Raw genomic sequence first — 24,674 nt, forward strand, 5'->3', positions numbered from 1 at the left:
CTAGTTAAGAATGATAAAGATAACAAAGGAAGGATGGAGGTTAAGGTAAAAGGTAGAAAAGGGAATATATGTGAGGGTCATTCTCTGAAATGCATGTATTTTAATGCAAGAAGTATAGTGAACAAGGTAGATGAGCTTCGAGCATGGATTGGCACTTGGAATCATGATGTGGTGGCAATTACTGAGACCTGGTTACAGGAGGGTCAGGACTGGCAACTAAATATTCCAGAAAACAAATGTTTTAGATGTGATAGAACAGGGGGTAAAAAAAAAGGGGAGGAGTTGCTCTGCTTGTTAATGAGGACATTACTGCCGTGAGGTGGCAGGATGGTTTGGAGGGATCGTCCAGTGAGGCTGTTTGGGTGGAATTGAGGGGTGGAGGAGGCATGAGAGCACTAATAGGAGTGTATTATAGACCACCAAATGGGCCAAGAAAATTGGAGGAACAAATTTGTAAGGAGATAGCATATATGTGCAATAAACATAAGGTAGTGATCATGGGAGATTTTAACTTCCCTCACGTTGATTGGGATACCCAATACAGTAAGAGGGCTGGATGGGCTAGAGTTTGTCAAATGAGTACAAGATAGTTTTCTTAATCAATACGTAGAGGAACCGACTCGGGACGGTGTAATACTGGATCTCCTGTTAGGGAACGAGATAGGTCAGGTGTCTGAGGTTAATGTTGGAGAACCAATTGGGTCCAGTGATCACCATATAGCCACTTACAGCACAGAACAGGCCAGTTCGACCCTACTAGTCCATGCCGTAACAAATCCCCACCCTCCTAGTCCCACTGACCAGCACCCGGTCCATACCCCTCCAGTCCTCTCCTATCCATGTAACTATCTAGTCTTTCCTTAAATGTAACCAATGATCCCACCTCGACCACGTCTGCCGGAAGCTCATTCCACATCCCCACCACCCTTTGCGTAAAGAAATTTCCCCTCATGTTCCCCTTATAATTTTCCCCCTTCAATCTTAAACCATGCCCACTAGTTTGAATCTACCCCACTCTTAATTGAAAAAGCCTATCCACGTTTACTCTGTCTGTCCCTTTTAAAATCTTAAACACCTCTATCAAGTCCCCTCTCAATCTTCTACGCTCCAAAGAAAAAAGCCCCAGTCTGCACAACCTTTCCCTGTAACTCAAACCTTGAAATCCTGTCAACATTCTCGTGAACCTTCTCTGCACTCTCTCTATTTTGTTTATATCTTTCCTATAATTTGGTGACCAAAACTGTACACAGTACTCCAAATTTGGCCTCACCAATGCCTTGTACAATTTCATCATAACCTCCCTACTCTTGAATTCAATACTCCGATTTATGAAGGCCAACATTCCAAATGCCTTCTTCACCACACCATCTACCTGAGTATCAGCCTTGAGGGTACTATTTACCACAACTCCTAAATCCCTTTGTTGCTCTGCACTCCTCAATTGTCTACCATTTAATGCATATGACCTATTTAGACTTGCCTTTCCAAAATGTAACATCTCACACTTATCTGTATTAAATTCCATCAGCCATTTCTCAGCCCACACCTCCAGCCTTCCTAAATCACCTTTTAATCTACGGTAATCTTCCTCACTGTCCACAACACCACCAATCTTTGTATCATCCGCAAACTTGCTTATCCAATTCTCCACCCCTACTTCCAGATCGTTAATATATATAACAAACAATAGTGGACCCAGGACCGATCCCTGAGGAACTCCACTAGTCACCGGCCTCCAATTGGACAAACAATTTTCTACCACTACTCTCTGACACCTCCCATCCAACCACTGCTGAATCCATTTCACTACCTCCTCATTTATACCTAATGCCTCCACCTTTTTTCCTAACCTCCTGTGGGGAACTTTGTCAAAAGCTTTACTAAAGTCTAAATAGACAACATCCACAGTTTCCCTTCATCAACCTTTTTTGTAACCCCCTCCAAAAACTCAATCAGGTTTGTCAAGCATGATCTACCCCTGACAAAACCATGCTGATTACTCCCTAGCAATCCCTGTACCTCCAAATATTTGTAAATAGCATCCCTCAGAACACTTTCCATCAACTTACCCACCACAGACGTCAGACTCACGGGCCTATAATTCCCAGGTTTACATTTAGACCCTTTCTTAAACAGCGGAACCACATGCGCCACCCTCCAATCCTTTGGCACTACCCCCGTGACCAGTGACATCCTAAATATCTCTGTTAATGGCCCCACTATCTGTCCACAAGCCTCCCTGAGTGTCCTTGGGAATATTTTGTCCGGTCCCGGAGATTTATCCACCTTTATCTTTTTCAACACAGCCATCACTACCTCCTCGGTTATCCTTATATGCTTCATGACCTCCCCACTATTTTTCTTTACTTCAACTGGTTCAATATTTTTTTCCCAAGTGAATACCAAGGCAAAGAAATCATTCAAAATTTCCCCCATTTCCTCTGACTTCTCACTCAGCCTACTCTCGCTATCTACAAGGGGTCCAATTTTATCCCTCACTAATCTTTTACTTTTAATGTACTTATAGAAACCCTTTGGATTTATTTTTACTCTGTCTGCCAAAGCCTCTTCGTGCCTTTTTTTGGCCTTTCTAATTTCTTTCTTAAGATTCCTTCTACACTCCTTGTAGTCCTCCTTCAAATTGTCAGCTCCCTGTTCTTTTTACCTCTTGTCCACCTCCCTTTTTCTCCTAACCAAATTTCTAATATTCCTCGAAAACCAAGCCTCCCTATGACTTCCAGCCTTTCCTTTGATCCTCACTGGGACATAACTACTCTGTACCCTCAAAATTTATTTTTTGAATATCCTCCATTTCTCATTTACACCCTCACCTGAAAATATCCTGTCCCACTCAATACTCCCCAAATCCCTTCTTATTCCTTTGAAATTTGCTCTTCTCCAATCCAGAACCTCAACTTTAGGCCCTTCCTTGCTCTTCCCTAAAACTACCTTAAAACTAACAGAATTATGATCACTAGACCCAATTGGATCTCCAACATTAATGTCTGATACCTGACCTAGCTCGTTGCCTAACAGGAGATCCAGTATTACACTGTCCCGAGTCGGTTCTTCTACTAATTGATTCGGAAAACAATCTTGAACACATTTAACGAACTCTAGCCCATCCAGCCCTCTATCTGTATGGGTATCCCAATCAATGTGAGGGAAGTTAAAATCTCCCATGATCACTACCTTATGATTCTCACACATATACGTTATCTCTCTACACATTTCTTCCTCTAGTTTTCTTGACCCATTTGGTGGTCTGTAATACACCCCTATTAGCACCCTCATGCCTCCTTCACCCCTCAATTCCACCCAAACAACCTCACTGGATGATCCCTCCAGACCATCTTGCCACCTCACGGCAGTAATGTTCTCCTTAACAAGCAGAGCAACTCCTCCCCTTTTTTTACCCCCTGATCTATCACATCTAAAACAAATGTATCCTGGAACATTATGTTGATTATGTTGAATATTTATGGATTTTGGAGGGGGGTGGGTAGAGGGAGGGAGGGAAAGGGGGGAAAAAAAGGGGAAAAAAGGCCACTGTGTAAATTTAATGAGAAACGTTTGTACATATTTTGGTTGATATGATTCATAGTGTGAAAAATAAAAAATTATAAAAATAAAGCTTAACCACCAGGTTGAGTCAGTGGTGAAAAAGGAAAATGCAATTCCTATCTAGAGGGATATGATACAAGAGCAGGGATGTGATGCTGAGACTTTACGGCACTGTTGAGGCCTCACTTGGAGGACGGGCTACAGTTTTGGGCTCCTTATTTAAGAAAGGACATACTGGTGTTAGAGAGGGTTCAGAGAAGATTCACAAGAATGATTCCTGGAATTAAGGGATTAGCATATGAGGAACATTTGATAACTTTTGGGCTATGCCCCTTGGTGTTCAGAAGAATGAGGGTGAACCTCATAGAAGCATTTTGAAGGTTGAGCGGCCTGGACAGAGTAGATGTGGCAAAGTTTCTTCCCATAGTAGGGGAGTCTAGGACAAGAGGGCACAATTTCAGGATTGAAGGGCATCCATTTAAAATAGAGATGCAGAGGAATTCCTTTATCCAGAGAGTGGTAAACCCCTGAAATTTTCTGCCATGGATGGCTCTGGAGGCCAGGTCGTTAGGTGTATTTAAGGCAGAGATTGATAGGGATCTGAATAGTCTGGGTATCAAAGGTTATGGGGAGAAGGCAGGGGAGTGGGGCTGAGTGGGAGAATGGATCAGCTCATAATAGAATGGCAGGGCAGACTTGATGGGCCAAATGGCCTATTTCTGTTCCTCTATCTTATGGTTTTATTCTATATTCTTTTTTTCTTTGGCTTGGCTTCGCGGACGAAGATTTATGGAGGGGGTAAAAGTCCACGTCAGCTGCAGGCTCGTTTGTGGCTGACAAGTCCGATGCGGGACAGGCAGACACGGTTGCAGCGGCTGCAGGGGAAAATCGGTTGGTTGGGGTTGGGTGTTGGGTTTTTCCTCCTTTGCCAAATGGCCTATTTCTGTTCCTCTATCTTATGGTTTTATTCTATATATGACCTTCCTAACATGAAGGTATGATATCGTTCGTTCCTCAGACTCTGAGCTGCAGGGAAAACGAACCCAGCCTATCAAAAATAAGAAGGGTGTAATCACTCTGGCAGGGCTCTCTTATAGGTCTCCCTGAAGCCATTGAGAGACAGGAGAACAGATGTTGTGCACAGATTGTGGGGGAAAAAAAGTAACAGCCACAAGTTTGGCTTAGAAAGAGAGTTTAATTTCCTCAATATCGCATTTAGTGCCAGATGGGGCAGAATTTGGTAAATCTACTCAGAAGAGGTTCTTATCGAAAAAGGAAAGGGGTCTGTAGCATAGATTGTGGAGGGTCACGTGTCCCCTTCATCACATCATCTGGCCATCAAGATCAAGTTCCGTCCACATGTCAGCACACAACTGGTCATTGGCCCTTTTGATCACCTCATCTTTCCCTGGACCGGACCCTGATGGCACGATAAAACCCACTACATGTGAGCCATCTTCCTCTTCTTGGACAAACCCGAGCTCCATTTCCAGGTTCGGAACCGTGGGCAATGCTCGAGGATCATTGGTGTGGTATGTGCAAAGGGTTGGGAGCTGTAGTATTGCATGCCTAGAGCCATGCCTGCCAGGGATATCAAGGGATAGCAGTTATTGTATGTGGTAACTTGATTGTAAAGCTTCTACCCTCGAGTGGTTGTAACTGTATCGTTTAACCCGGTGACTGTGGTCTGTTGTGATTCCCCTACACGTGTATATAAAACACGACTGTTCAATCCAACTGTGTTCAGACTTGTTACCCTTGGGACCCATCAAACTGGTTTCACACACATAGGGCCATACTAAAGCTTTTACTGGGAAGTGAGCCTGGCCAGGAGTTGGGAGTTCTAGTAGGAGAGCATTTTGGGAATAGTGATCAGCTAATTATAGTTCAGGACTGGCACGTTTAGAGGAAGGTCAGTGATGGAAATGTAAGAGACCCATGGATGAAAAGAGAATCTATTCATGAAGAAAAATTAAGCATACGTAAGGTTTAGGAAACTAATATCGGGCTGGGGAATGTAAAGGGTGCAAGAAAGAGGTCAAGCAGGGCATTTAGAAGGCCAAAGGGAGCCATGAAATGATCTTGGTGAGGATTAAAGAGAATTCTGAGGCATTTTATATTGACATTAAAACAAGAGAAAGGCCAGGGGAAGGAGAGAACTCAAGGATAAAAGGGAATTTATGCTTGATGTCAAAGGAAGTGGTAGCCTTCATTACTGGATGGAATGAATTTAAGAGCAGGGTGGTTCCGAAAATGATGAATCTGTACAATTCACTGCCCAAGACAGCACAAGGGGCTACCTCATTAAATACACTGAAGACAAAGTTAGACAGATTTTTGCATAGTAAATGAATTAAAGGTTATGAATTAAAGGTGCTAGCACTGAGACCATGGCAAGATCAGCCATGATCTTATTGAATGGTGGAATAGGCTCGATGGGCCAGATGGCCGACTCCTGCTCCTATTTCTAATGTAGGGGAAAGGTTTTCTGCGCATTTGGAAATCTGGCATGATCAGGTTAGGGACAGTCAGTGTGGTTTTGTGCAGGATGTATCATACCTTAACAACATGATGGGATGCATTGATGAAGTGACCAAGGTGGTTGAGAAGGGGAGGGCAGTAGATGCTGCCTTCATAGAATTCAGCAAGGCACTGACATGACCCCTCTGAATAGGCAGATACAGAATTTAAAAATGGAGGGGAACCACAGTGAACTGACAGTTTAGATTGGGAATTGTCTAGCCAAAAGAAGACAGAGTGTTTTGGTGGAAGGGTGTTACACAGCTGGAAGCCGTGACCAGAGGAATTCTGCCGGGATAATTGTTGATTTGTGATACATATAAATGTCTTGGATGAAAAAGTAGTGGGTGGGAAATGATACAAAGATTGATGGAGTTGTGGACAGTTTCGTGGGCTGTCAAAGAATGCAACAAGATATAGATCAGTTTGCTATGGAGAGAGCAAAGGCAGATGGTGTTTAATCCAGACAAGTGTGCGGTGTCACACTTTGGAATGTCAAATGTAAGGGGAATGTCTATGGTTAATGGCAGAGCTCTTAAAAACATTGATGAGCAGTAGGATCTGGGGTGGAGATTGTCAGCTCCTTGAAAGATGCCAAGTAGATAGGGTGGTAAAGAAGGTGTGTGGCGTACTTGCCTTCACTGAGCAAGACATTAAAAGTATAGTAGTCAATTACAGCTATACAAAACTTTGGTTGGCTTACACAGGGAACTGTGTAACAATTCTGGTCCCCCATTACAGGAAGGAGGTGGAAACTATGGAAAAGGCACAGAAGAGGTTTACCAGGACATTGTCTGGATCATAGAGCATAGTACAAGGAGTAGTTGGCAAACTTGGTTGTTTTCTCTGGGGAGAAGGTTGATGGGTGACCTACAGAAGTTTATAACATCACAAAAAGCAGAGATAGGGCAGAGCGTTGGTATCATTTTCCCTGGGTAAAAATGTCACATTCCAGAGGGCATGAGTTTAAAGTGAGAGTGGGGGTGGGGGTATTTGACAAGTTTTTTTCTTTACACAGAGAGTGCCTGGAAGGGACGGCTAGGGGTTTTGGTGGGACCAGACACAATTATCATCTTTAACTGGCTTCTAGCTAGATGTGTGATTCCACAGGGAATAAAGGATACGTATCACGTGCAAGCAGAGCTTTAGTTTAATTTGGCATCATGTTCGGCACAGGCTCGTGGCTAATGGACCTGTTCCTATGCCTGCACCATTTAATCTGCACTGTTTATCTAAACTCTCCCCATCTCATGTAGCAGCAGTTAGTACAACACTGTTACAGGTTCGAACCTAGCGCTGTCTTTAAGGAGATTGTACATTCTCCCAGTGTCTGTGTGGGTTTTCCCTGGGGCTCCAGTTCCCTTCCACTATTCAAAATGTACCAGGGATTGTAGGTTAACTGGATGTAACTGGGCAGCAAGGGCCCGTGTGCTGAAAGAGCCTGCTACTGTGCTGTACGTCTCAATTTTAAAAATCCTCCAATCCATGCTCACGCCCAAGGCAGGATTCCTCATCTGGGGAATCCCTGAGCTCATGCTCAGCCCAGATTTTCTTACATACCAATGTCCCAGGCCCCACCCTGCTACACCCATCTTCGTCTCGTTCCCCACATCTCAATGTCCTTCCCCTTACCCAGTGCTGGCTTTCCTGTGTACAGTTTCTCCGACAAGAAGCTGTGATCCCTGAAGCTCTGAACTGTGTTGCCGGCAGCAATGACAGCAACCATCACCAACCAACTACGGAGAACGTTGAGGAATCGGCTCATCCTAGGGCAAAGAGATGAGAGTGAATATCTGCATGTACATGAGTGGGGAGGGAAGGGGAGGAAGTGGGAAGAGGGGGAGAAGATGGAGGGAGAGGGAGGTGGATGGGAGAGAAGTAGGCTGTTTCAATTTTGTATGTATCTTTGAGAGTGAAAGCCGAGAGAATTGTGGGTATTCATACACAGCCCAATAAAATGTCCTTGCAGGGTCCGGAATATAATAACCGAGGTACTGTATTGATGGAGCACAAGTGAAATGGAGGTGGAAAGGAATTGGGCTCTGGCACAGAGTCTGGTCCTGTGGCTAAGGAGGGAAGGGAGAAGAGGTGAGCTGTAGTGATAGGGGATTCCATAGTTAGGGGGACAGGTAAGAGGTTCTGAGGAAGAGATTGAGTATCCCAGATGATATGTTGCTCCCTGGTGCCAGGGATCAAGATACCTCAAATCGACTTTACAGCATTCTCAGGAGGGAGGGTGAGCAGCCAGATGTCGTGGTCCATGTAGGGACCAATGATGTGGGTAGAAAGGATGAAGAGGAATTGCAAGGAGAGTTTAGGGAGTTTGGTGCTAGGTCAAGGATAGTGATCTCAGGATTGCTACCCATGAAGTGCTAGTGAGGTTAGAAATAGGGGAATAATGCAGCTTAACACGTGGCTAAAGACATGGAGCAGGAGGGAGGGCTTCAGCTTTCTGGATCATTGGGCTCTTCCAGGGAAGGTGGAACCTCCTCCGATGGGATGGTTTGCTTCTGATCTGGAGGGGCACTAATATCCTTGCTGGAAGGTTTGCGAATCCTGCTCCTGTGGGTTTAAACTAGATTTGCAGAGGGAGGGGAACCAGAGTGCCAGAGCAGATAGAGGAGTGGAGGAGGGAAAAATTAATGGGAAAATTACATGCGCCGTTAGAGTCAGCTGTTCATGGTGGAAATGTTCTCAGGTGCATCTATTTTACTACAAGGAGTATTGGAGGAAAGGCAGATGAGCTCAGACCGTGAATTACGACATTGTGGCCATTAGTGAAACTTAGTTGTAGGAGGGGCAGGACTGGCAGCTCAATGTTCCGGGCTTCCATTGCTTTAGATGCGATAAAATGGCGGGGGGTGGGATGAAAGGGTGAGGAGTGGCATTGCTCGTCAGGGAAAATATCACAGCTGTGCTCAGGCAGGATAGGCCAGAGGTCTCATCTACTGAAACTATATGGGTGGAGCTGAAGAACAGGAAAGGTATATCCACCCTCATGAGGTTGTATTACAGACCACCCAATAGTCAGAGAGAATTGGAGGAGCAAATCTGTAGAGAGATGGCAGACAGATGCAGGAAACAGAAGGCTGTGATAGGAGGGATTTTAATTTTCCACATCTTGACTGGGGCTCCCATCATGTTAAAGGCTTTGAATTTGTCAAATGTGTTCAGGAAAGTTTTCTAAATCAATATATGGAGGTACTAACTAGAGAGAGGGAACAAGGCAGGACAGATGACTGAAGTATGTGTGGAGGAACATTTTGGGTCCAGTGATTATAATGCCATGAGTTTCAAGTTAATTATGGAGAAGGATAGGTCTGGGCCTCGGGTTGAGATTCTAAATTGGAGAAAGGCCAATTTTGAGGAAACGAGACAGGCAGGAATGTGCGAGGTAAGTGGAGAACCTTCAAAGGTGAAATTTTGAGAGTACAGAATTTGTATGTTCCTGTCAGGATTAAAGGCGAAGTTTGCAGGCACAGGTAACCTTGGTTTTTGAGGGATATTGGGGATCGGGTTCGGAACAAGAGGGAGGCACATAATAGGTATAGGCACAAGGAACAAATGAGGTACCTGAGGAGTATAAAAAATGCAAAAAAAAACCTCAATAAAGAAATCAGGAGGGTAAAAGAAAACATGAGGTTGCTTTGGCGACAATGTGAAGAAAAATCCTAAGGATTTCTACAGGGATATTAAGAACAAAAGGATAGTAAGGGACGAAATTGGTCCCCTTGAAGATCAAAATGATCGGCTTTGCATGGAGAAGGAAAACAAGCAGTAAGATCCTGGAACCTATACAGATTAAAGAGGAGAAAGTGCTTACTGTCTTAAAGCAAATAAGGGTTGATAAATCCACAGAGCCTGACAAGACAATCCCTTGGACCTTGAGGGAGGCTAGTGTAAAAATTGTAGGGGCTCTGGTAGAAATATTTAAAATATCTCTGAGGTGCCGGAGGATTGGAGGGGAGCTCGTGTTGTCCCATTGTTTTAAAAAAAGCTCCAAAAGTAACCCTGGAAGTTATAGGCTGGTGAGCCTGACGACAGTAGCAGCTAAATTATTGGAAGGTGTTGTAAGAGATCTGATATACAATTTTTTGGAGAGCCAAGGACTGATTAGGGATAGTCAACATGGCTTTGTGTGTGGTAGGTTGTTTTGAACCAATCTTAGAGTTTTTCCAAGGAGGTTGCCAGGAAAATTGATGAAGGAAAGGCTGTGGATGATGTTGTCTACATGGACTTTAGTCAGGCCTTTGACAAGGTCCCACATGGGAGGTTAGTCAGGAAGGTTCAGATGCTACATATTCATGATGAAATAGTGAACTGGATTTGATAATGGCTGGACGAAAGAAGCCAAAGAGTAGTGGTGGATGATTGCTTCTCAGTCTGGAGGCCTGTGACTAGTGGTGTGCCTCAGGGATCGGTGCTGGGACCATTGTTGTTTGTCATCTATATCAATGATCAGGATGATAATGTGGTAAATTGGATGCGCAAGTTTGCAGATGACACTAAGATTGGACACGTTGGTTACAGCACCAGTGATCAGGACCAGGGTTCAAATCATGTGCTGTCTGTAAGGAGTTTGAACGCTCTCCCCAATTCTGCGTGGGTTTCCCCCAGGGGCTATGGTTTCCTTCCACTGTTCGAAATTCAAAATATACCGGGGGTGTAGGTTAATTGGGTGTAAATCGGGCAGTACAGGCTTGTGGGTTGTAAGTCTAAATTTAAAATTTAAATCCTGGTAATATGGATGAGGAAATTAGAGAAATAATTTTGGGCCTGAGTGGACAACATGCCCTTTGAGTTTGCTGAGGCCACTCTTTCTTCACACCCTATCCCCAGATTCCTCTGTCTCAACAGAATCCCATCTTTATTGGTTGGGGAGACTGGGTTAGAGCTGTGTGTTGAGAAACATTGTCCACAAGGAGTGGGTACAAGCAGGGAGCATGCTTCTAGACCTGCAACAACTGCCCCAGTCGGTTAAGGACACCTGTGCGCATTTATTCTGGTAACTATCTGGGAACACCAGTTAATGCTGGGACAATATTAATCAGAAATCCTGGTTTGACACATTTTTCATAACCCAAGATATTCTCTATAATTCATGGGATATGGGTTTTGCAGGCTGGGCCCTTGAGAAGATCATGGTGACTTGTCTTCTTGGACTACTGCAGCCCTTGATGTGTGGTGTACCCACGATGATATATTTGGATAAACAAGATGAAATAATGGTATGTATTATTGAAATATTTTGAATGTTGAAAGGCGTGAACGGAGTAGATGTAGAAAGGTTGTTTCCCACGGAGGGAGATTCTAGGACAATTTCAGGATTGAAGGGTGTTCACTTAGAACAGGGACACAGAGGAATATCTTCAGCCAGAGGAGAGTGAATCTGTGAAATTTGTTGTCATAGGAGGTTGTGGAGTATTTAAGTCAGGAATTGATAAGTTCTTGATTAGCCAGGGCATCAAAGGTTATGGAGAGATGGCCGGACAGTGGGGATGAGCGGGGAAATGGATCTGCTCTTGATTAAATGGCAGGGCAGACTCTGGGAAGAATGGCCTATTTCTGTTCCTGGGTCTTGGGTTACAGAACAGATATTGAGTGGGAACCTATTCTCTCCATTCCTCCTCCTTCCCCTTACTCTCCCTGTCCTTCCTCATTACCATTCCCACATCTCCTCTCCTCCCCTTCCCCTCTCTCCTTCCCTTCTTTCCAACCCCCCCTCGCTCTTCCCCACTTCCCCAGCAGGCATCTCCCTCATACACCCACCCCCACAGCAGGGAGCTCCCTCACACCCCCTCCCACCTACAGAGGGGAGCTCCCTCAACCCCCCTCCCACCTACAGAGGGGAGCTCCCTCACACCCCCTCCCACCTACAGAGGGGAGTTCCCTCACACCCCCTCACAGAGGGGAGCTCCCTCACACCCCTTCCCACCTAGAGGGGAACTCCCTCACACCCCCTCCCACCTACAGAGGGGAGCTCCCTCACACCCCCTCCCACCTACAGAGGGGAGCTCCCTCACACCCCCTCCCACCTACAGAGGGGAGCTCCCTCACACCCCCCTCCCACCTACAGTGGGGAGCTCCCTCACACCCCCTTCCACCTACAGAGGGGAGTTCCCTCACACCCCCTCCCACCTACAGAGGGGAGCTCCCTCACACCCCCTCCCACCTACAGAGGGGAGCTCCCTCACACCCCCTCCCACCTACAGTGGGGAGCTCCCTCACACCCCCTTCCACCTACAGAGGGGAGTTCCCTCACACCTCCTCCCACCTACAGTGGGGAGCTCCCTCACACCCCCCTCCCAACTACAGAGGGTTCCCTCACACCCCCTCCCACCTACAGAGGGGAGCTCCCTCACACCCCCTCCCACCTACAGAGGGGAGTTCCCTCACACCCCCTCCCACCTACAGAGGGGAGCTCCCTCACACCCCCTCCCACCTACAGAGGGGAGCTCCCTCACACCCCCTCCCACCTACAGAGGGAAGCTCCCTCACACCCCCTCCCACCTACAGTGGGGAGCTCCCTCACACCCCCTCCCACCTACAGAGGGGAGCTCCCTCACACCCCCTCCCACCTACAGAGGGGAGCTCCCTCACACCCCCTCCCACCTACAGAGGGGAGCTCCCTCACACCCCCTCCCACCTACAGAGGGGAGCTCCCTCACACCCCCTCCCACCTACAGAGGGGAGCTCCCTCACACCCCCTCCCACCTACAGAGGGGAGCTCCCTCACACCCCCGCCCCCAACGCGGCGCTCCCTCGCCTCACTCCCCACATCGCGGCGCTCCCTCCATACTGAACTGTGATTCGCTGGGGAAGATGAGCATCAATGCCTCCCCCCCCCCGACCCCCAACACCGTCCGCGCAACCCGCGACACCCACCCCCCACTCCCCTGCGCGTGCCCATCATTCCGGCGCGTACCTGCCAATCACTCGGCCCCTCGGCGACGCAGTCACGACCAGGCAACCAACTCGGCAGCTCACGCCTCTGCCGCTGATTGGCCACGAGCGAAGCATGGGCGGGCCCTCAGCTTGATTGACGGCCCTGTTAGCCAGTGAGAAAGGAGATTGCGGTGGTCCCAGCAGCGGCTGGTCGTGTGCAGCGGTGCCCAGATGGCAGCAGGAAAATGAAGGCAGCGTGGAGATGAAAGTCAGCAGGTGCCAAAACAGGTGCACTTCAGACAGCAAACAGAAAGGTCCTGAGCCCTTCAAAGCAAGCAGCTCTTCTCACTGCTGCCATCAGGAAGGAGGTGCAGGTGCCACAACTCGCAGCACCAGGCTCAGGACCAGCTGCTCCCTCTCCACCAGACCCCTCAACGACAAAGTCCATCGGAGACTCTGACTTGTGCACTTTATTGATTTTTAAAAATTCTCTCTATTGCACAGTTTGTTTCCATTCGTAATCTCTTTGCAGTATTTGTGTACATGTTTAAGCGTTCTGGAGAAGACTGGAAGTAAGGACCTCTACTCAATCATCCGCGCTTCCCGCCTGCGGTGGGCTGGCCACATTGTCCATATGGAGGATGGCCCATTGCCCAAAGATGTCCTCTACGGTGGGCTACCAGATGCTCCCCGCCCGGTTGGCCACCAACGTCTTCGCTACAAAGACGTAATCTCCAGTCAGTCCATGTCAACCATACTGACTGGGAGGACCTCACAAAAAATCACACTGCATGGTGTTCTGCGATTCACAGTGGCACATCACAATGTGCCAACAACTACAAAAAGTTCTGTGAGGGCAGAAGAGCTGCAAGCCGCTGTGTTCATCTTCGCTTGCAAAGAGATGATGAAGATGTTTAAGCGAGAGGACCAGCGATTCAGTCCTGAGAAGGGGTCAGTGATTTGGTCCCCTCTCTCCACATTCACACACTGTACACGGAAGGGTCAGTAATTCTGATCCCAGGGACCAGTGATCTGGTCCTGGGGTCAGTGATCCAGTGCCGGGGTAGTTTTTTTTTATTGCACTACCAATAAGTGGTGATTCTGCCAAACCCACAGGAAAAAGAATCTCAGGACTGTATGTGATGTTCTCTTGACAATAAATCTGAAACACACAATGCTGGAGAAATTCAGCAGGTCAACCGTATACTTTATGGAGCAAAGATAAAGATCAGGCACCTGCCTACATTTTGCTTATACCTTGAAGGGCTTTCGCCTGAAACTTTGATGATATACTGAATCTTTATCTTTGCTATATAAAGTACTGTTTGACCAGCTGAGTTTCTCCAGCGTTGTGTTTTTACTTCAACCAAGATGTCTACAACCCTTACATCTCCAACCCCTTCCCTCTCTATTCACAGAGCCATCCTTTTCCCACCCCCACCCCACTGCTGAGCCCCCCTCCCTTATCCTATGACCTCCTGTCTTTGGGTCCATGATCCTCCTCCAAACCATTTTCTTTGAGTGCTTGTCGATATTTTACCACACCTTGATGAAAGTTTGCCAGTAGCTATATTTTGAGAGGAGTTTGAGGAGATTCGGTATGCCACGGAAGACTCGAAAACTTCTGCAGGTGTCCATGGAGAGCATTCCAACTGGTTGCATCACTGTCTGGTACGGAGGTGCCAATCCTCAGGACAAGAAACGACTCCAGAGGGTTGTTAATTTGGTCTGTGAAATCACAGGCACCAGACTTCACTCCATCGAGGACGTTTACATGAGGTGGTGTCCCCCACCACCCAGGGCATGCCCTCTTGACTCTGCTACCATTAGGGAAAAGGTCCAGGATCCTAAAAACGAGCACTCAGCAGCACAAGGACAGCTTCTTCTCCACCATCAGATTCCAGAATGATCGATAAACCACAGATACTGCCTCACTTTGACTTTTCGTGTATTATTTTTATTTATTGTTGTAAGGTGGTTCATATCAATGTTTGCACTGTGATGTTGCTACAAAACAAGGAATTTCATGACTTGTCCATGTCAATAAATTCTGATTCTGAAAGCAGAAACATTGGTTCTGTATCTTTATCTTTGCTATCTAAAGGACATTGTTTGACCTACTGAATTTCTCCAGCATTTTGTGTTTTTACTTTAACCATGGTGTCTGCAGACTTTTGTGTTTAACTTATGGCATAGAGAAAACTGGTCAACAAAGGGCCCGGACTGTTGTTTTGTTTTGGCCCTGGCTGGGGTGTCGGGAGCTCGGATGGGACGGTGGCCGGAGCAGTTGGGAGCTTGGATTGGAGGGCGACTGGGGAGTCAGGAGCTCGGATGGGAGGGCGGCCGTGTAAGGGATTAAACCTTGTGTTGTTTGATTCTAAATTTTGTGCCTGTCTCTTTAAGAGAACTATTGTTTGTCGTGTTACCATAGTGACTATGATGTAATAGGTCTCACCCAGGCTAATGGCTTGCTCATTATTCAAATAGATATGATGGAAGTGTGAGCATGAGAAATTTTTCTTTGAATTTTTTTGTCTCCAAATACTGTTATGTATCTCTTTGTGAATCTCTTTAAAAGATTTTGTGTCCTCATGTACTTTTTATCTCTATCATGCTGTTATTCATTGTTATGAAAGTCTTAATGAGAAGCTATGCACAATGTTTATATGCTTTATCAACGAATTAAACCCAGAAAAAGTAAAAGCCACAGAGTTGGATTAAAGAGATTGAAATTCAGGATATCGCAGCTCACGCCTTGGAAGATGATTCTTTGAAATTAGGATCTATTAGAATAAGGACATGGTGTTGGGAGCTTGGACGGGCAGGATTTGGGGGGATGGGAGGGGAGGGTAGGGGAGGGGGAGGGGAGGGGAGGGGGAAGGGGAGGGGAGGGGGAGGGGAAGGGGAGGGGAGGGGGAGGGGGAGGGGAAGGGGAGGGGAGGGGGAGGGGGAGGGGAGGGGGAGGGGAGGGGGAGGGGAGGGGGAGGGGAGGGGGAGGGGAGGGGGAGGGGAGGGGGAAGGGGAGGGGGAGGGGGAGGGGAAGGGGAGGGGGGAGGGGGAGGGGAAGGGGAGGGGGAGGGGGGAGGGGAGGGGGAAGGGGAGGGGAGGGGGAGGGGGAAGGGGAGGGGAGGGGGAGGGGGAAGGGGAGGGGAGGGGGAGGGGGAAGGGGAGGGGAGGGGGAGGGGGAAGGGGAGGGGAGGGGGAGGGGAGGGGGAGGGGGAAGGGGAGGGGAGGGGAGGGAAGGGGAGGGGAGGGAAGGGGAGGGGAGGAGGGAAGGGGAGGGGAGGGGAGGGAAGGGGAGGGGAGGGGAGGGGAGGGGGAGGGGAGGGGAGGGGAGGGGGGAGGGGAGGGAGGAGGGGGAAGGGAAGGGGAGGGGAAGGGGAGGGGAGGGGGAAGGGGAGGGGAGGGGGGAAGGGGAGGGGGAAGGGGAGGGGAGGGGGAAGGGGAGGGGAGGGGGGAAGGGGAGGGGAGGGGGAAGGGGAGGGGAGGGGGAAGGGGAGGGGAGGGAGAAGGGGAGGGGAGGGGGAAGGGGAGGGGAGGGGGAAGGGGAGGGGGAGGGGGGAGGGGAGGGGAGGGGGAAGGGGAGGGGAGGGGAGGGGAGGGGAGGGGAGGGGAGGGGGAAGGGGAGGGGAGGGGAGGGGAGGGGGAAGGGGAGGGGAGGGGGAAGGGGAGGGGAGGGCGCCCAGAGCCACTAATAGGGGTTGGATTATTGGAGGTGAATGAAAGCCATGGTAGGGTGGGGTTCAGGGGGACGGGGAGGTACCCGGAACACCTCGCCAGGGATGCTGGTGGAGGCTGGGCGCACGGACAGCCCAGCCTCGCTCTGGGGGGCGTCATCCTCACCAACCCCGACGGGAAGCGCAGGGTCACCGACACCGTGACCCTGTCAGCACCTCCGCCCACAATGCACAGGGCCACGGCGGCCGCGCATGCGCGCAGCGTTGCCACGGGAACGGGGCCTGCGGTGCGGGATGACCCGCCGCCCGGGGAGTGGGGTGCGGGACGCGGGGCCCGAGGTCCGCTCGCTGCCTCTGGCCGTGCAGGCCGGCCTCCGCGCCGCGGTGCGGGTGCCCTCGCTCGCCCACTGTCTGGAGGAGCTGCTGCTCAACAGCCTGGCGGCCGGCTGCGGCTGCGTGGCGGCGCGCGTGAACGCGCAGCTCGGGCGCGTGCAGGTGGCGGACAATGGCGCGGGGCTTGAGCGTGCCGATCTGGAGCTGGCGGGGGCGCGCTACCATAGTAGCCGCGCCTCACGGCCTATCCCAGGGGATGATCCTGGGGCTGGGGGTAGGCAGGGCCAGGGGGATGACTCTGGGCCGGGCCGGGGACAGGGGGTTGATTCTGGGCCGGGACGGGGACAGGGGGCTGATTCTGGGCCGGGACGGGGACAGGGGGCTGATTCTGGGCCGGGACGGGGACAGGGGGCTGATTCTGGGCCGGGCCGGGGACAGGGGGCTGACTCTGGGCCAGGACGGGGACAGGGGGCTGATTCTGGGCCGGGCCGGGGACAGGGGGCTGACTCTGGGCCAGGACGGGGACAGGGGGCTGACTCTGGGCCAGGACGGGGACAGGGGGCTGATTCTGGGCCGGGTCGGGGACAGGGGGCTGACTCTGGGCCGGGACGGGGACAGGGGGCTGACTCTGGGCCGGGACGGGGACAGGGGGCTGACTCTGGGCCGGGACGGGGACAGGGGGCTGATTCTGGGCCGGGACGGGGACAGGGGGCTGATTCTGGGCCGGGCCGGGGACAGGGGGCTGACTCTGGGTTGGGTTGGGGACAGGGGGCTGATTCTGGGCCAGGTCGGGAACAGGGGGCTGACTCTGGGCCGGGTCAGAGACATGGGGCTGACTCTGGGCCGGGTCGGGGACAGGGGGCTGACTCTGGGCCAGGTCGGGAACAGGGGGCTGATTCTGGGCCGGGTCAGAGACATGGGGCTGACTCTGGGCCGGGTCGGGGACAGGGGGCTGACTCTGGGCCGGGACGGGGACAGGGGGTTGATTCTGGGCCGGGTCGGGGACAGGGGGCTGATTCTGGGCCGGGTCGGGGACAGGGGGCTGATTCTGGGCCGGGTCGGGGACAGGGGGCTGATTCTGGGCCGGGTCGGGGACAGGGGGCTGATTCTGGGCCGGGTCGGGGACAGGGGGCTGATTCTGGGCCGGGACGGGAACAGGGGGCTGATTCGGGACGGGGACAGTGGGCTGACTCTGGGCCGGGTCGGGGACAGGGGTCTGATTCTGGGCCAGGTCGGGGACAGGGGTCTGATTCTGGGCCAGGTCGGGGACAGGGGTCTGATTCTGGGCTGGGACAGGGGGCTGACTCTGGGCCAGGACGGGGACAGGGTGCTGACCGTGGGCCAGGACGGGGACAGGGGGCTGACTCTGGCCCGGGCCGGAGAGAAGGAGAAGGACTTGGAGCCAGGTGTGATGAGGAACAAGGTGAGGGGCATGGTGCAGGACATGAAGTTGAACCTGACTTGGGGCCTGGGTGTCGTGGAGAGGCCTTGGCCAGCATTGCACACTTGTCAGCATTGTTGGAGATAGTGAGCAGGCCACAGCGTGGTTACAAGCAGACCTGGGTGAAATTGTTCTGCAATGGGCAGGCTCAGCCTGTTTACGAGGCTGAGGTGGCGAGACCCAGCCCTGGTACCACCATCACGGTGTATAATCTCTTTTACCGATTACCAGTGAGGCGATACCGCATGGTCCGCACCCTGGAGTGGGAGCAGATCCGCCGCCGAGTTCAGGCCCTGAGCCTCCTGAATCCAGGTGTCTCATTCACTGTACGTAATGATGCCTCTGCCGGAGGCTCTCTGGTGGTCAGGTTGCCAAAAGCCAACAGCTTGACAGCCCGCTTTGCTCAGATGTATGGCGGGCAGAAGGCGGCAGCTCTCGGCCATGTCCAACACTCCAGTGGTTGTTTCCAAATGACTGGCTTCATCAGCCGACAGGGCCACCATACCAAGGCCCAGCGGCATGTGTTCGTCAACGGACGCCTGGTGCTGAAAACCCGCATACATGGGCAGCTGGATTTGCTCATCAGACGGCACAGCCTGATCTGTCAGTTAGGACCTTGTATTGGGTCCCGAGGAGGCCCTGATCTACACCCTGTTTACATCATCAATGTCAGCTGTGACCGCAGCCAATACGATGCCTGCTGGGAGACTAGCCGCACCTTGATAGAGTTCACAGCCTGGGATCAGCTGCTGAACTGCCTGGAGGAGGGAGTCTGTGCCTTCTTATTGAGAGAGGGATTGCTTCAGAATGTCACAGAGGAGCAGGAAGTTCCCCAGCTGCCTCCTGTCAGCCTGGGACCAGTGTTCCCACGAGAAAGGGCAACTGTCCAGTCCAAGTCTGTGCACAGACTGGCTATACAGCCAGAGACCTCCAGTGGGGATGCTGTGGGTCAATGGGATGTGACAGTTGAGAAGATTAGGGTATTGGGTGCTGAGGGAGATCAACCAGCCTTGCAACCTTCAGGCACTGTCCCACCCTCTACTGAAGCTCCAAACTTCATGCAGCATGCTGTTGATAAGGAGCCAACTTCCTGTGGCATTTCTTTGTGGGAAGAGGAGAATGGAAGCAGTCGCCCCAGCAAACAAAATACACCCGGCAGCCCTGAGTCAGAGCCTGCAGAAATGGGGCAGCCCAACACAGAAACTGTTCCCACAAAAGGAGATGGAATTTATCAGATTACTGTTGCCTATGAAAGTGAGACCTCCTCAGGCCCTGAGAGTTGTGCTCAAGAGTCGGTGCTGGCGCTAGAAGGGGGGATTCATGGTTTGCAGGAAGAGCAGAAGGAGCCATCAGGAAGGCAGGCAACCAAGAGGTTTCACGAATTTGGAGTGGAAATGGGCATCACAGGTCTCATAACCCACATCATCCCGGTGAAAATAAAAGCCTCTGACTTTAAAGGTGGAAACGTTACGGCTAGGGAGCAGGTCTGTCATGCCGGGCCAGTGAGTGCCTGGAATATTAATGAGAGATCGAAGAAAGAATGCAGGCAGCCCGTGTCTGGGGGCAGAGCCTTCTTGAGTGCAACCAGGGAATGTAGAAAAGCCAAATCCCGAAGATGCATGAATAATTATCAGAAAATTCAGAATACTTCCCAGTATCCTCAACCTGGGAGCCTTGCTGAATCAGTGATAACTCTCAGGAAGATAAGGCCACCTTATCTGGATTGTGGCAGTTCCAGAAATGTTAAAGGTTGTGACTCTGCCGACCATCAGGCGAGATTCCACAGGATTCTCCACATGCCTCTAATGACTGGCTCGTTGGATACATTTAGAAGAGAATATGGTCAGGATGCAGGCAGTTCCTCCAAAGGTGCTAAGGTAACTCAGAGGGGCACCGATGATCCAGCCACGAAATCCAGGCTGGAGAGAGTGACAGTAATCCAAGGAGCAGAAAATTTAAACCAGAATTTAGATATAAAATACAATGATACTGGAGCTAACTTCAAGAGTGTGAGCTTACTACGCAATCTATGTTCCGGTGGTATGAGCTTGACGGCTGGACATGTGCCCAAAGAATGGCCCAGTCTTATTTCACCAGCCAAGAACATCTCTCCCATTGATAGGAAGCTTCCGAGAACTTTGGCTGCAAGATTGTCCAGATTAAAATACCTTAAAAAAGGTCAGCCTGAAGGAGAGAATTGGGAGTCCAGTTCAGGGAGTTTTGCAGATGGTTCTCCACCTTGCCAGAGTCCTGAGAGGCTTCTCCAGCCAGAACCAGAGTCTCCACATTGTTCATCTTCAGAACCAACTCCATCAATCTCCAAAAACTATGCTGTCCAAGGGGGAGAAGAAGGTTGGGAAAGCTGCAGAGATGAAGCTGAAAGTACCCTTGGTGTGAATGACAAAGCATGTTGCTCAAAGAAATGGTCTGTTGCAACTAATGAAAGGACCATGAATGGAATTAATACACCGTCTGAACTCTGCCTTGGCACCCAGTCCCAAAGAGATGGAGCAACTGAAGGGAATTTAAAGCAATCAGTGGAAGAGCCTGTGGTCAACTTGAAGGAATCTGACTCTCTGTCGGTCTGGACAAGATTGTTGCCTGATGGAACAGAAGGTTGCAGTGACGAGGATGCTTTAAACAGTTTTGCTCCACAATGGCTTCAATACTTCAATGCATCTCTAGGGAAGATGGTGTATGTAAACAGTATGACTGGAGTGAGTAGCTATGAGATTCCACAAGAGTCGCAGACACTAGCCGCCTGCACAAAAGACTTCACAACAATGGCAGTTAACGTCCCAACGAAGACTGGTGAGTGTTTTAAGGAAACTATAGTGGTTTACCTTTCTAGCCAGAAACAAACAACTTTCTAGATTAGTGGTTCTCAATCATAATTTTTCCACTCACAAACCACCTTACTAACCACAGAGCACTTATTTCCATAGGATGCCATGGCTGCTCTATGGTTAGTAAGGCATTACTTACGGTGGTATATGAATAGAAAAAAAGTTGTGAATCACAATCCGAGATATAGCAAATTATCATGTACTCCTGTTCGCTTCTCAGAGCTTTTACTGCACAGTTTAAACCAATGGTTTTCAAACTTTTTCTTTCCACTCACATACCACCTTAAGTAATCCCTTACTAAGTAGAGCACCTCTGGCATAAGGATTACTTAAGGTGATATGTGAGTGGAAAGAAAAAGTTTGAAAACCACTGGTTTAAACTGCAGTAAAAGCTCTGGTTTCGTATTGTATACGGATCTCTGCATGGCATTGCAGGGATGTAATCTCAAGTTGTACAACTATGTGAGAAATCCATGCTCCAACTCTAATTTATCCTCCTGCCCAAATGTAATCTCCCTACATTCGTGGCAGATTTCAGCTGTCATAGAACCTTAGAACATTACAGTACAGAGAAACAGGCCATTCGACCCTGCCAGTCTGTGCCAACCAATAAAACTAGCTAGTCCCACTGACCTGCTCTCATTCCATAACCTTCCAGACCTCTCCTATCTTTTTTAAAAATTTTTTTATTTTTCACACTATAAACCATATTGATCAAGATACATACATTTTCCTTCTTAAATATATACAGTGTTGTTTTCTCCCCCACTTCCCTCCTCCCCTCCCTCCCTCCCTCCCATTTATTTAAAGTTCAGAATATAAGATACGTTAAACCCGTCAAACAATGTTGTCACTCAATAAAAATAAACAAGAAATTCCACTGAGTCAGTTCTTTTCATTATCTTCTCCTTCTGCCATTTTAAGTGGTAGATGTCCACGGTAGGTTTTCTCTATTGTGTTTCATGTATGGCTCCCATATTTGTTCAAATATTGTAATGTTATTTCTTAAATTATATGTTATTTTTTCTAATGGAGTACATTTATTCATTTCTATATACCATTGTTGTATTCTCAAGTTATCTTCTAATTTCCAGGCTGACATAATACATTTTTTTGCTACAGCTAGGCCTATCCTAACAAATCTTTTTTGTGCTCCATCCAAGTCGAGTCCAAATTCTTTGTTTTTTATATTACTTAGGAGGAAGATCTCTGGGTTTTTTGGTATATTGCTTTTTGTGATTTTATTTAATATCTGGTTTAGATCTTCCCAAAATTTTTTCACTTTCTCACATGTCCAAATTGCATGAATTGTTGTTCCCATTTCCTTTTTACAGCGAAAACATCTGTCTGATACTGTTGGGTCCCATTTATTTAACTTTTGAGGTGTAATGTATAGCCTGTGTATCCAGTTATATTGTATCATACGTGACCTCGTGTTTATTGTATTTCTCATAGTTCCGGAGCATAACTTCTCCCATGTTTCATTCTTTATCTTTATGTTTAGATCTTGTTCCCATTTTTGTTTAGTTTTACCATTTGTTTCCTCGTTCTCCTTTTCTTGTAGTTTAATATAAATGTTTGTTACAAATTTTTTGATTATCATTGTGTCTGTAATCACATATTCAAAATTACTTCCTTCTGGTAACCTCAGACTGTTTCCCAATTTGTCCTTCAAGTAGGATTTCAGTTGGTAGTATGCCAACATTGTATCGTGAGTTATATTTATCATTAATTTGTTCAAAGGATAATAATTTATTTCCCGAAAAACAATTTTCTATTCTTTTGATCTTTTTTCTCCCATTCCCAAAAGGAAAGGTTATCTATTGTAAAAGGGATTAGCTGATTTTGTGTCAGTATTAGTTTTGGTAGTTGATAATTTGTTTTATTCCTTTCTACATGAATCTTCTTTCAAATGTTGAGCAGATGATGCAATACTGGAGAATTCCTACATTGTACCAATTTTTCATCCCATTTATATAATATATGTTCAGGTATCTTCTCCCCTATTTTATCTAGTTCTAAACTAGTCCAATCTGGCTTTTCCCTTGTTTGATAAAAATCTGATAGGTATCTTAATTGTGCGGCTCTATAATAATTTTTAAAGTTTGGTAGTTGTAAGCCTCCTTGTTTATACCATTCTGTTAATTTATCTAGTGCTATCCTCAGTTTCCCCCCTTTCCATAAAAATTTCCTTATTATTTTCTTTAACTCCTTGAAGAATTTCTCTGTTAAGCGTATTGGTAATGTCTGAAATAGGATTTGTATCCTTGGGAAAATGTTCATTTTAATACAGTTTATCCTTCCTATCAGTGTTAGTGGTAAGTCTTTCCAATGCTCTAAGTCGTCTTGTAATTTTTTTCATTAGTGGATAATAATTGAGTTTATATAGATGGCCGAGGTTTTTATTTATTTGTATACCTAGGTATCGCATTGCTTGCATTTGCCATCTGAATGGTGATTCTTTCTTAAATTTTGAGAAATCCGCATTATTCATTGGCATTGCTTCACTTTTATTTGCGTTAATCTTGTACCCCGACACTTCTCCACATTCCTTCAATTTCCTATGTAATTCTTTTATTGATACTTCTGATTCTGCTAAGTGTATTATAACATCATCTGCAAATAAACTGATTTTATATTCCTTGTCTTTTATTTTTATCCCTTTTATTTTATTTTCTGTTCTTATCAGTTCTGCTAGTGGTTCTATGGCTAACGCGAACAATAAGGGCGATAGTGGGCATCCCTGCCTTGTTGATCTGCTTAAGTTAAATTGTTTTGATATATATCCATTTACTGTCACTTTCGCCAATGGCCCCTTATATAATGCTTTAATCCAATTAATATATTTCTCTGGTAAGCTGAATTTTTGTAGTACTTTGAATAAATAATTCCATTCTACTCTGTCAAAGGCCTTCTCTGCGTCTAAAGCAACCGCTACTGTTGGAGTTTTATTTCCTTCTACTGCATGAATTAAGTTAATGAATTTACAGATATTGTCTGTTGTTCGTCTTTTTTTAATAAATCCAGTTTGGTCTAGATTTACTATTTTTGGTACATAGTCGGCTAATCTGTTTGCTAATAGTTTAGCTATTATCTCATAATCTGTGTTAAGTAAAGATATTGGTCTATATGACGCTGGTGCGAGTGGATCTTTCCCTTGCTTTAGTATTACTGTAATTATTGCTGTTTTGCATGAATCTGGTAAGCTTTGTGTTTTATCAATCTGGTTGATTACTTCCAGAGGGGGAGGAATTAATAAATCTTTAAATGTTTTATAGAATTCTGTTGGGAATCCATCCTCTCCTGGTGTTTTATTGTTCGGTAGTTTTTTTATTATCTCTTGTATTTCTTCTATTTCAAATGGTTTTGTTAATTTATTTTGTTCCTCTGTTTGTAATTTCGGTAGTT

At 48.0% G+C, this 24,674-nt stretch overlaps 2 protein-coding genes across 4 annotated transcripts in view; one reads left to right on the top strand and one right to left on the bottom strand.

Moving 5' to 3' along the window:
* The window catches only part of erg28 (ergosterol biosynthesis 28 homolog), a 32,254-nt gene extending 19,142 nt beyond the window's left edge, over positions 1-13,112 (bottom strand). The window contains exons 1-2 of one of the 3 annotated variants that reach the window (XM_069915862.1): positions 13,010-13,112; positions 7,717-7,850 (exon numbers count right to left, since the gene is read on the bottom strand). In XM_069915862.1, the coding sequence (XP_069771963.1) occupies positions 7,717-7,850; positions 13,010-13,104 (229 nt within the window). In that variant the 5' untranslated portion in view covers positions 13,105-13,112. Of the gene's footprint in view, positions 1-7,716; positions 7,851-12,888; positions 12,947-12,969; positions 12,990-13,009 lie in introns of those variants that run through there. The other 2 variants (XM_069915864.1, XM_069915863.1) reach the window with 2 other exon arrangements.
* A 3,745-nt stretch (positions 13,113-16,857) lies between these two features.
* Positions 16,858-24,674, top strand: part of mlh3 (mutL homolog 3 (E. coli)) — a 59,779-nt gene continuing 51,962 nt past the window's right edge. The window contains exons 1-2 of the mRNA XM_069915865.1: positions 16,858-17,253; positions 18,652-21,231. Coding sequence (XP_069771966.1) covers positions 16,899-17,253; positions 18,652-21,231 — 2,935 coding nt within the window. The 5' untranslated portion in view covers positions 16,858-16,898. The remainder of the gene's footprint in view (positions 17,254-18,651; positions 21,232-24,674) is intronic.

The sequence above is a fragment of the Narcine bancroftii genome, chromosome 2 (genome assembly GCF_036971445.1).
Source record: "Narcine bancroftii isolate sNarBan1 chromosome 2, sNarBan1.hap1, whole genome shotgun sequence".
In the NCBI taxonomy this organism is placed as follows: Eukaryota; Metazoa; Chordata; class Chondrichthyes; order Torpediniformes; family Narcinidae; genus Narcine; species Narcine bancroftii.